At 36.4% G+C, this 12,600-nt stretch overlaps 1 protein-coding gene across 2 annotated transcripts in view; it reads left to right on the top strand.

Moving 5' to 3' along the window:
* Tyr (tyrosinase) overlaps positions 1 to 12,259 on the top strand; it is a 39,067-nt gene extending 26,808 nt beyond the window's left edge. The window contains exons 4-5 of one of the 2 annotated variants that reach the window (XM_050127230.1): positions 9,289 to 9,470; positions 12,027 to 12,259. In XM_050127230.1, the coding sequence (XP_049983187.1) occupies positions 9,289 to 9,470; positions 12,027 to 12,259 (415 nt within the window). Of the gene's footprint in view, positions 1 to 9,288; positions 9,471 to 12,026 lie in introns of those variants that run through there. The other variant, XM_050127231.1, reaches the window with a different exon arrangement.
* The last annotated feature ends 341 nt before the right edge of the window (positions 12,260 to 12,600 follow it).

Below are 12,600 nucleotides of genomic sequence, written 5' to 3'. Positions count from 1 at the left end.
TTGGGAAAGTTTTCTTCTATAATTTTATTAAATATATTTTCTGGGCCGTTGAGTTGCACCTCTTCTCCTTCTTCTACTCCAATTATTCTTAGGTTTGGTCTTTTTATTGTGTCCCATATTTCCTGAATGTTTTGTGATGAGAATTTGTTGGTTTTGCTGTTTTCTTTGATCAGTGTGTTTATTTTCTCTATGGTATCTTCAGTATCTGATATTCTTTCTTCTATCTCTTGTATTCTGTTGGTAGTACTTGTCTCTGTAGTTCCTGTTCGTTTACCCAGATTTTCCATTTCCAATCTTCCCTAGGAGGACAATTTAATCAGAATCATCTTCCACCAATTCAGGGTTCTTTCTTCAGTCTTGTATGGCTATCCTGCTCCTCATGTGGCAAAGGAATCAATGATATTAACTCCAATGTAAACTGAGTTTTATTTCAGTAGTCCATGTTAGAATTTCAATGAAATAAAATTGAAATGGTAAAAGAATATTTATTGGCAATAGAGCTAAGCTAGAAATTAATGGCATCACTACAACCAAGAATAAAAGTCTAAGGGAGACATACATGGATCTAATCTACATAAGAAATAGAAAAAGACAAGATCTCCTGAGTAAATTGGGGACATGGGGACCATAGGAGAGGGTTGAGGGAGGGGAGAGGAAGAGAGGGGAGCAGAGAAAAATGTATAGCTTAATAAAATTAAATAAATATAATAAAATAAAAGTCCTTAAACATATCTATCTCTATATAGTTGCCAGTGACAGACCTTTTCTTCTGTTCTTCAGCCCTTCCTCCCTCCATTCTTCCCTCCTACCATCCATCCCTTCCTTCACAGTCACGGGTTTTCCCTTTGCTCAATATGTCAGTTTACCTTTTTAAAACTCCTGATTAGGTGGCACACAGATCAACAGCCTTTCTAAGGAATGACTTTATTTTTAAATTGCTCCAATTAGAAGAGAAGATTAACTGAGTAGGAAAAGGAAGAGACTTGGATATATACAGTTGCAGATCCTAAGTACAGGAATAATAGTGACAGGTGGAGAGAAACAGAGAGCAAAACAAAGAGAAGAATCTGTTTCCCAGCCTTTCATCTGCGCCTTCTTGAATTCCGTTTTCCAGTAGTGAGGGCCGTTTGTGGTGATCCAAATGTTAGGCTGTCGGCCCTGGATAAATTCACTTTTTGAAGGATGCTTTACATTATCTTCACCCATTACGCTAGACTAAACACACTCTTCTTGTCATTTAAATTCCAATGATACCAGTAATATTACTGTGTAAATTATTTGTGGATTTGTGCTCCATATGCTTCTGCAATTATAAACTATAAATATGCTGAAGCGTGCATAGAACATTTGCTGTTAGTCGGGAAGAAACACTTCAGTTCACAGTCAATTTTCTCTTTACAAATGTCATTCCTGGTGCTGAAACATCTGTGACCTTCTTTGCATTTTTTTTTTATAATCATGTCTTCTAACATTACTTCTTCTAGCTTCTATTATATTTAGTGTAGACCCTTGGTACTTAGCCACACCATATGTATTGGTCCCCTACCTCAAATCTTAAAAGTAAAAGAGAATTAAAAAGTCTTCTTGTACAACACTTCCAAATAAATCTTCCATGCAGTGTTTTGTTTCACACCATCCTCTTGATAAAATGGTAACGACATCTTCCACTGGATGCAAAATTAATGCGAAGTCCTCTGGCAAAGATACAAAGATTTTTGCTATTTAACTTGTGCCATGTATTTTCCAGTCTTAATATACCTATATTTATATCTATATCTATATATCTCCACATACTAATCCCATTCCTTCCTTTATCCCCTCTTCCTGCTTCCCAACCTTCCCCTCATTCCACTCCCCATCTGTTGCTCAGGGAGGTTAAGGCCTCCCATGGGGAGTCAGTGAGTTCTGTCCCATCACTATGTTGAGGCAGGTCCAAGCCCTGCCACTCTCCAACACGTCTAGGCTAAGCATAGGAAATGGACTCCAAAAAGCCGGATCATTTGTTAGAGATAGCTCCTGGTCCCATTGCCAATGACCCCACTAACTGCATTCAGGTGGCCTAGATCAGTCCTATGTAGGTTCCTCGGGTGTCATTCTGGATTCAGTGAGCTCCCACTATTTGGGGCCGTTTTTTTTTTTTTTTTCTGTGTGTTTCCCCATCATGATCTTGACCCTTTTGTTCATATTATCTCTCCTGCCTCTCTTTGACTAGACTCTGGGAGCTCTGCCCAGTGGTTAGTTGTCTACAACACCAGAGAAGCTATGTAACAAAGACAACCCTAAGAGAGACATATATGGATTCACCTAGGAAGGGGAAGTAGACATGATCTCCTGAGAACTTCATCTAGAAACTGATAGAAATAGATGCAGAAATCCACCCTTAATTTTTAATCCAAATAAACCAAATCAAAGTGTTCATTTTATTTTATTTATTTTTCAACAATTATGTAGAAATTAGAGATTCACAGACCAGGTAAGAGTGTGGCTAAAGTGGCAATCTAAGATGATAAATGAGACTCTGGTAGATTTCATTGACAGGAAATCTAGAACCATAAGGAAAATAAAAAACATATGCTGATAAGGGATGCATCAGGAGGACCAAAGACTATGAAACTGCATTATTTGTGCATCTGTGACGACAATAATCTTCTGTCTCTTAGTAGGTTATTAGGTGGAAGAATGATTGCATAATTTATTTGGGTTTCCACAAGGTCATAACCTTTAGTTATGAAACTATAAAGGTTAAAATTTACATATGAAATGTCATATGTGCACTCGTCTGCAGTTAATAGTTTCAAGCACAAATAATGATATCATCATCATGATGAACTTCTCCATTGTAGTCCTGGGTTGGGGAGGGGGATCAGTACAATATGCCATAACTGGGAAAGAAGTACAGAAATTAATGATGTATAGAATATTGGTATAGTACTGTGTACTTCTATTTGAGGATAAAGAGGCTATTGTCTAGCACTTTGGATTGAAATATTGTGTTGGAAGTGTGCCAATACCAAATCTATCATGAAGTTTTTTAACTGTTATTGCCATTAATGATCAAGTTTAGTTGATAGAACTTAAAGATGTCATTCCACCTCAGAATCAAGACCACTTGCTAAGATATAATGATAATATAATATAAATAAATGAAGATATCAGGGTATAAGTGATTTTCCCTTAAAACTTCCTTTGGGGGCAGAATCTGCCTTTTGAAGTTTTTTGTTTCCAACTTCGCAATATATTGCCTTTGCCTGCCTAAGATAGTACTGAATATTATTTAAAGAATAAATATCTTAAGAAAATGCATTATATATGCTTTCCATTCCAGGCAGATTTAGCTGAACTGTTGCATAGACAAACTCTGGTCTATACTCTATGGACACAGACAAGAATACATAAGAACTGTTCATTTCTTTGTAAAATGTCAGATTTTTTTCACTCAGTCTTTCTCAAAGTCCCCTCTCTCTCTCCTTTCTTAATTGCAAGCTATCCTAGTCACACAATTTACTCTTCATGCATCTGTGTTTGCAAAAATAACATGGTTAAAAGTACTGGATGGAATGGGAAACTGAGATCTGCAGAAATGGTTTTAACCCCAATGACTCCACATGTTAACTGAATAAATTAATGAAGTTATCTAAGCTCTCAGTTTTTGTTTGCTTGCTTACTTGCATGTGGGGGCTTTAATGAAAACACATTTTAAAGATAGTACCTCATTAAGGCCAAAGACATCTGCAACTCCTAGACTACTTGGCTTTGAATCCTTATTCAATTACCTAATTTTATTAGTCATTTAAACGATAGGTAAGCTTATCCTCTTTGCCACTCAGTTTTCTGGCCTGTAAAATATGGATGTTACTAAAACATAATATAAAAGGAATATTTAGGATTGAGATGACTTAGAATAGCCCTTGGCAAGTAGTGTATCTAATTTAACTCTCACTACTGAGAATTTTACTAATAACCCTTTTTGCATTGTTATTGGATAAATAAATCATGCAGTGATACATTTCAGAACACTTAGCATTCTACTGGATGAAAGAGAACCACCCAACAAGTCAGAAGTATTTATTTCTCATTATAGTAAGGCAATTGAAGCTGTAACTCAAATTATTTAAAAAAAAGAACATGCATTTAAGGAAGTATAATTTTGGTTTTAAGGAAGTGGATCTAGGAAATAAGTACTGTTCATATTCATGGTTAAAACTAGGTCAAACATTTCATCATCATAGAATGCAACAAACAAAATGAAACAAAGATTCTCATGCTAGCAGCATTTAACTTATGGGTATAATCTATAAAGGAAAAAAACCTAGATACATTTTCCTACCAGGTACAACAAAAGCCCTGCACTGTAGCATCAAGTGAGGCAAGCCTGGGAAAGGTGTTCTGTGTATTATCACCCACAAGTGGAATCTAAAACATTGATCTAGAAGGTGAAGGTAGAATGCTAATTATTAACATCTGTTAAGAAGTGGAAATGAATGGAGAAGCTTGATTGATGGATACTGTTACAGTTAGAGAGGAGTAAGAAGGGCCAATGTTTTATAGCACAGTGAGTGACTACAGAAATTAATGAAGACCTTAATGAGGGGGTAAGCGAAACGTCATCATTATAATTTCACACATTAGAGTGCTGCGGCTCTAAAAACAAATTAGTATTTTCTATCAAGAGATAAATGTAGAATCAGTCCCCTACCTATATTCCGAACAGTCTGGAGAGGCCAGCTTTTTACGACACCATCACATTGAGTCCCACTGTCTAACTGTGCTTCATGAGTAAAAGCTGATTCATTTGACTTGAAATTAGTTTCTGCCAACTACAAATTTTTTCAGTTTAGTTGCATATCACAATCCCCTTTCCTTCCTAATAGCCCATTGTGCAGGGTTTACCCCCTAAAGATAAGCTTAATTGTCTATGGGTAAGGAAAATTAGAACTTCACTGCTTTTATTTCTTTTTTCTTTTTTAAATTGATTGTATTGAGCTATATATTTTTCTCTTCTCCCTTACCTTCCTCTCCTCTCCTCTTTTATCCTCTCCCATGTTCCCCATGCCTCTAATTTACTCAGGAGATCTTATCTTTTTTTTTTTTTTACTTCCCATGTAGATTAGATTCATGTATGTCTCTCTTAGGGTCCTCATTGCTATCTAGGTTCTCTGGGATCGTGAATTTTAGGCTGTTTTTTCTTTGCTTTATGTCTAAAGGCCACTTAACAGTGGATACATATGATATTTATCTTTCTGGGTCTGGGTTACCTCACTCAATATGATGTTTTCTCGCTCCACCCATTTGCCTACAAATTTCAAGATGTCATTACTTTCTTTTTCTGCTGTGTAGTACTCCATTGTGTAAATGTACTACATTTTCTTTATCCATTCTTTGGTCAAGGGGCATTCAAGTTGTTTCCAGGTTCTGGCTATGACAAACAATGCTGCTATGAACATAATTGAGCACATGTCCTTGTGGTACATTGAGCAGCCTTTGAGTACATGCCCCAAAGTGGTATTGTTGGGTCTTGAGGAAGGTTGTTTCCAAATTTTTTGAGAAATCTCCACACTGACATCCAGTGTGGCTTCACTTCAAAGTATTTCTTAACTTACTTAATGGTTAATTTTCTGGGGATCTAAAAGTGTACTGACACTCCAGTAGGTGATGCCACACCCATGCACATATAAGCAGTACTAAATGAATCCAGTGGGTATTAAAAGAGGAGTGAGACAGAGGGAGGAACAGTAAGAGAGAAAACAGGAAATTGGGAGAGAAATGATGGAAGGATTAGGAGGAATTGGAAAACTGAGAATGGAAGGTAGATTTGATATAAATGCATTATATGTACATAGGAGTATTAAACTGTTTTTAAAGTTTCTTATCCTTAGTGAAGGCAAAACATAAAATGTTTGCAAAGCCATTTCTTAGAATATTCTTTATCTTGTCAATGATATATAAAATATAGCACCAGATCCAAAATGTAGAATATCTATTTCAAAAATATTAATATTGACTATTGTGTTAAATGAAGCAAGAATGTTTCTGCTACATAAAAAATATCTATGACTAATCACTTTGAGTACCTAGTAGACTGTCTAAGGTGCATTGAATATATAGTTAATTGATATCTCACAAACCTTTAAATTTCTTATTAGCCACACTTTACAGCTAAGGAAAATGAAGGTAGGAAAATAATTTCTTGTTTTTCACAGTAAAAATAATGTGGGGAATCTGAAACTAGATTTTCATATTTCCTGCTTCTTTCCTTGCTCACAAGCCATAGTACAAATCTTTTCTTCTTATCTCTTCATCCCATAGGGTACTCCTTCTTTCAACAGAAGGTAATGTAATTTTTTTCCTTAACTCCTTCTACCTACACCTACCTGCTGTGGATGTGAATTTTCTAGAACACGCTCAGCATTTTGGGAGTCACCTCACAGATACACACAAGTCACCCTATGGAAAGAATATTAAGCTACTCATCAGAAAATCCCATGTCAGTGTTCATCTCTGCAACCCACTTCTTTGTTCTGGACTCGGGGCCCACATGGTATAGGAGAACAGTTAAATTCCAATTATGAACACAGACACACACAGCTTTAGACTTCTAAGGTTCGTGTTTCACTGCTTTGAATTCATCTCTTCTGAGCAATCTGGAAGACATTATATAATTCAAAGTTGCTTCTCATTCATGATCAAAAGTTATTTCTTGCATACTAACAGAAAAGAATTAAACATGGAATAGAAAAGTTGGGTATAGTTGTACATCACAAAAATCTGATATGAAACCTCAGATAGCTTTAGCAAATTATAGTTGAGTACATAATAGCCCACTAAACACCCATCTACAGAGAGGCTCTTAGAGTTTAAATAGAGATGTTGTAAATTAACAACTGCAATCCATCCACCACTCTTCCAGGGTTCCATTGCTTCTGTGTAGAAAATCTTTTGCCCACAAGTATGAACTCTCACAATACCTACAGTCCTATACAGCTTCCATACCTCTTTAGTTTTCCTCTCTGATATTATTTTTATTCCTTTGCTGTACAAGTCTATCGGTTTTTTTCTTTGTTTCAGTCCACTGTTCCTATCACAATACTTGAAACTGGGTAATTAAATAACAGATTTGTTTCTTAGAGTTCTTAAGGATGTGGATTTAGGGACTCATTTTGCTTTGACATCCAATGGGAAAAGCTGGAGTACTCAGTTATCACAAGGGAACATGAAATCAAGGTAGGGACAAAATTGTTTTCACAATAAGCCCTGTCATAGAGAAATTATTCAGCTCCAAAGAACATTTATCCATTCATGAAGGCAGAACTCTCTTGCCTGGTCTCCATTTATTGGGCTCTGTCATCCAATATTTTCAGATTTAGGGTCAATTTTTTTTCCTTCAATTCATCACCCACAAGGTAATCTGTAATTTTTCAGACTACTTGTCTGTTAAAGCCCTTGTTTACCACTTTAAATTCAAACAGCAGCTTCTTACTACTCCTAGGAAGAAAGCATGCAAAATCTGTAAAAAGACTTCCTCTGCTCTTCATGACTGAAGCCATGACAACAAATTGGTATAATATCGATTCTTAAGAAATCTTGAAAAAACACTGCATCGGGTCAGACAGTGGTGGCCCATAACTTTAATCCTGGCAGCCATACTAGTTAGCCATAGAGGATGGACAGTGGTGGTGCAGGCCTTTAGTAGCAGCACTAGAGAGAAATATGAGGTGGGACGAGACAGGAACTCGCTCTTTTCAGTCTGAAGATTTCATAGGGGTAAGAGCTTTCCAGTGGCTTGACTGCTTTGCTTCTCTGATCTTTCAGCCTGAACCCCAAAATCTGCCTCTGAATTTTTATTATTTGCACTACAGTTGGTTTATCTATAAAGCAGATCATTCCATATTGTTATGATTAGTTTTTTTCCCTAATTTGGCAGTGCCTATCTCACTGTCTCCCAAACTTTCAGAAATCTATCCAGATTCATTTAAAATGAATTTTCAACAAGATTTTCCCCAAATTGTCAGTGTGGTTATCCAATTTACTATTAGTATTTCAATGGGAGACATTCTAGACACAGTCTGATGAAATTTACTGTAGATGAGAACTACCACTAGAGATTTTAATCAAGACAAATATCTTCATTTCCAAAGGTTGATAAGGTAATAAGGAAATTAATGGTCTCATTCATTAAATCTGGTGCTAAGGATTGATGTTCTTGTCCTATTTAGGTAAAAGCTTTGTTTTCATTTTGTGGTATAAATAAAATTATTTATAAATTAAACTATAATAGTAATTTTTCTCAATTGACATCAGGTACAGATTTTACCTCCAGCCTCAGCCTGGTGACTCACTGCATACTATCTTGTTCCTATACCAAAGTGTGGAGGGTTTGGGACATGATTAATTGCCAAAGATTCTCCTTGTGACTGAAAATATATTTAGTAGTTGAAAAACATATGAATGTAAGCAAATAACTTACTTATATATCAAAATTAATAGTTAATTATATATCAATATTAACAATTAATATTAATTTAGGGTCAAGTATATATATGGAACATTATACGTACACACCTCAATAACAAGATATAAAGCAATTACGTGTGAAACTTTCTTTTTGGGTTTGTGTGTATTTTCTAAATTGTATGTCATTAACAAATAAGATTCTTTGGAAGGTAATAGTACAAGTTAATATTAAAAGTATTTATAACCTTAGAATTTTGTGCTTCTTTTTAAGTCAGTTATATTTTTTTTTAAGTTGAGAAAACTGAGAGCCAAAGAAAATCAATCTTTTAGAAAGCAAAATAGTCAAGCCAATGGAGATTTCTTACTTCTGCCAAGGCTGGGAGACTGCAGACTGAGCTATGAACCTCTGCCTCCTTCTGTTTTATATTCCCCTTTCATGCTGGGATTAAAGGTGTGTGACTCCCTAGTACTGAGGTTAATGCGTGAGTGACCACCACCTGGATATATTTCTGCATCGATCTTGTGTAGCCCAGGGCGGCCTTGAATGCAAAGAGATACATCTGCCTCTGTCTCCCAAATCCTAGGATTAAAGGTGTGTGCCACCACTGCCTTGCATCTATTGGATTAGTTTGGTTTAGTTTGCCCTCCTATTTTCAGGCAAGTTTTCATAAAGAAAAACTTTCACAATTATTTCTGATGAGTGGTCTTCATCAGGATATGATAGTAACTTGCTAGAGTTTGAAAATAGTAAGCATTTGTTCAAGTCTTTGGGATATTAGAAATTGCCTTTTGAGAATTTAAAATTTTATTGAGTATGAATAACACTTCCCTCTACAGTATTTTTGAACAATGGCTCCGAAGACACCGTCCTCTGCTAGAAGTTTACCCAGAAGCCAATGCACCCATAGGCCACAACAGAGAATCCTACATGGTTCCTTTCATACCACTGTACAGAAATGGTGATTTCTTCGTTTCATCCAAGGATCTGGGATATGACTACAGCTACCTTCAGGAGCCAGGTAAGGCTCAGTTCTCTTCAGATGAACTTTGCACGCCTATATGACTGACCTCTTTTTTTTTCCACAGTTTTTTTTTAAATATAATTTTTTTATTGAAAAAAAAAAGATTTCCGCCTCCTCCCCGCCTCCCATTTCCCTCCCCATCTCCCTTTTCCCCCCTCCTCCCTCTCCTCTCCCCCTCCCTCCCCACTCCTTTCCCCCTCCCTCTCCAGTCTGAGGGGCAGTCAGGGTTCCCTGCCCTGTGGAAAGTCCAAAGTCCTCCCCGCTCCATCTTGGTCTAGGAAGGTGGACATCCAAACTGGCTAGGCTCCCACAAAGCCAGAACATGAAGTAGGTTCAAAACCCAGTGGCATTGTCCTTGGCTTCTCAGCAGCCCTCATTGTCCGCCATATTCAGAGAGTCCGGTTTTATCCCATGGTTTTTCAGTCGTAGTCCAGCTGGCCTTGGTGAGCTCACAATAGATCAGCCCCACTGTCTCCGTGGGTGGGTGCACCCCTCGTGGTCCTGACTTCTTTGCTCATATTTTCCCTCCTTCTGCTCCTCCTTGGGACATTGGGAGCTCAGTCCAGTGCTCCAGTGTGGGTCTCTGTCTCTATCTCCATCCATCTCCAGATGAAGGTTCTATGGTGATATGCAAGATATTTATCAGTATGGCTATAGGATAGGGTCATTTCAGGTTCTCTGGACTGACCTCTTTTTGATAGTATAAAACATCCTATGTGTATACAGTGTTTATTTCAAAATTCCTTAAGAATATTATACAAATTTATTGTCATTTATAAATAATAATCAATATTATACCAACTTTTTGTCATTTATAAATGAAATTATGAGGATTCCAAACTTTATAACTTTTCTATCTACTCTAAGACATTTTGTACAAGTAAGTTATTGAGTGTAGGATTAGGATGCCTTTTAGCCATAATTCTACCAGCTAGCTCTTTTATAAGAAAAGAAATATTATTTCAATTCCCTGAATTACAGTTCATTCATATTATATATTTAGATCAGAATAACTCAGTGACTTTTCTGAACTATGTTAAAGAATTCTGTGCAAGCAGTATGATACAGGTGAGCACTTTATGATGTACCACTGGGAGATCTATACTAAGCACTGGGAGACTCTTGGTAGAATTACCAATTCAATAATGAAAACTTTCAATTCCAACTAATCATGAGAGTCATAATGCTTTTAATCGCCAACTACTATGCCTTTGGTTAAAATCCTTAGGATTGGAATTAGTTCTGAGCTTTGATATTCCTGTGTAGAAATATGATACCTTTTTGACAAACAAGGAATAAGTAGTAAGGAAAGCCTAATCCATGCAGAAACTACATATTATTCTAGTCTATGTGATTGTTACAATAAAAAAAATGATTGAGAAAGACAGCCTAAAGAAATTTTTTTCATGGATTAATAGATTTCAGATCATTATTGACATGTTCCATTGGTTTTGGCCTGAGGCAAGACAGACGTATCTGGTTAGACATATGTAGTAGAGAGAAAGAGGGACTCGTGTCTAAGATGTAGTCTTCCTTCAAAGGCCAACTTCCAATGACTTAACTCCTTCAATCAAGCCTCACCCCCTACTTTCAAGTACCTACTAATTATGTCCCATTATATTGTAAATCCATTATTGATTAATTGACTTATGTAGCCAGAATTCTCATGATACAATTGCCAAACCTATTAGCTGGCAGTTAAGTCCTTTGAACATCAGTCTTTTGGTGGTGGAGCAAACACTTTATGTTTAAACCGTAACTCCATGTATTATTTGTGTATTTAATTTATTATTAGATAAGTATCATTTTCCATAAAAGGAAGTGAGAATGTCAGTCTTACAAAGTTTAAGTGAGTTCTTAAATGTTAAATAGCAATATATGGAAAAAGCTGATTTTGTCACTGCACTTATACTCAGCTTTAGGTAGTATATGAAGGCTTGAAGAAAACAATGTAAAGCTATAAATGGTTTAAGGGTAAGAGATATTCAAGAAGCACTATTATTTTGGCACATTGATGGACAATTAATAAAACATGAATAGATGACTAGAAAAGGAAATGACCAAATGTGTGAGCTTTACTAACACTCCTAGTTCCTATGACCAACTGTAATTCCACTCTGACTAGTGTAGTCTGGATATCAGTAAGCATCAAATCCAGTGTGGAAGTCCAGCTGATTATGGAAGGAAATATGAGGACTCAATTGAGAACAAATTCTTAGAAGTGTTTTGCATGGAATTATTCTTCATTATATTTTGAGGACAACATTAATAGAGATTATCAAATCAGTTATATAATGTGTGAATAAAAAGATTATAGGACTCTTGAAACTTTTGACCTGTAAAACAAATAAATTAGAGTACAATTCACTATTATATTGGAGAATAAAAGGAGAAGGCCCAGGCACAAGGGGGAAGACTCTAATTTTGTTATGTAGTAGAAAGATGAGCTAGGAGGCAGGGTTAAGTATTTCTCAAAGCATCTGACTTCAAAGTACCAAAACGCTACTGATGATGATGGTCATGTTGTTAAAAACTGCACTATCTCTATTTCAGACCCAGGGTTTTACAGAAGTTATATTGAGCCCTACTTGGAGCAAGCTACTAGGATCTGGCAATGGCTTCTCGGGGCAGCACTAGTAGGAGCTGTTGTTGCCGCAGCTCTGACAGGGCTCAGCAGTCGGCTTTGCTGTCGTCCTCACAAGAGGAAGCAGTTCCAGGAAGAAAGGCAACCACTTCTCATGGAAAAAGATGACTACCACAGCTTGCTGTATCAGAGCCATCTATGAACAGCCTAGGAAACAGTGGGACCAAAAGGTCTTCCCTCAATCTACCTATATGTTGGTGAGGATGGTTCCCACAATTTTAATCTATAACAAAACATAGACCACAGCTATTTGTCTTACTACTTTTGCTCTGCCTCTTGATTTACCCCAACGTCTAGTTTCCAAAGACAGACTGGTACTTGTTAAAAAGTCACTCTTATTTGTATCTGAATAAAATTTCTCTTACAATTAACTGGATGGATTTTGATAAATGTCTTGAATATTTAAAATATAATTATAATGAAATTATAACAATTGATGCCTATGAACTTGAGACACATTTTTGTTTTCGTTCCACTTTTAAT

Source organism: Alexandromys fortis, unplaced genomic scaffold, assembly GCF_014885135.2.
Source record: "Alexandromys fortis isolate MF-2015 unplaced genomic scaffold, M_Fortis_MF-2015_v1.1 scaffold_272, whole genome shotgun sequence".
Lineage (NCBI taxonomy): Eukaryota > Metazoa > Chordata > Mammalia > Rodentia > Cricetidae > Alexandromys > Alexandromys fortis.
The sequence above is the reverse complement of the archived record's forward strand: the minus strand, read 5'-3'. Positions and strand labels throughout refer to the sequence as shown.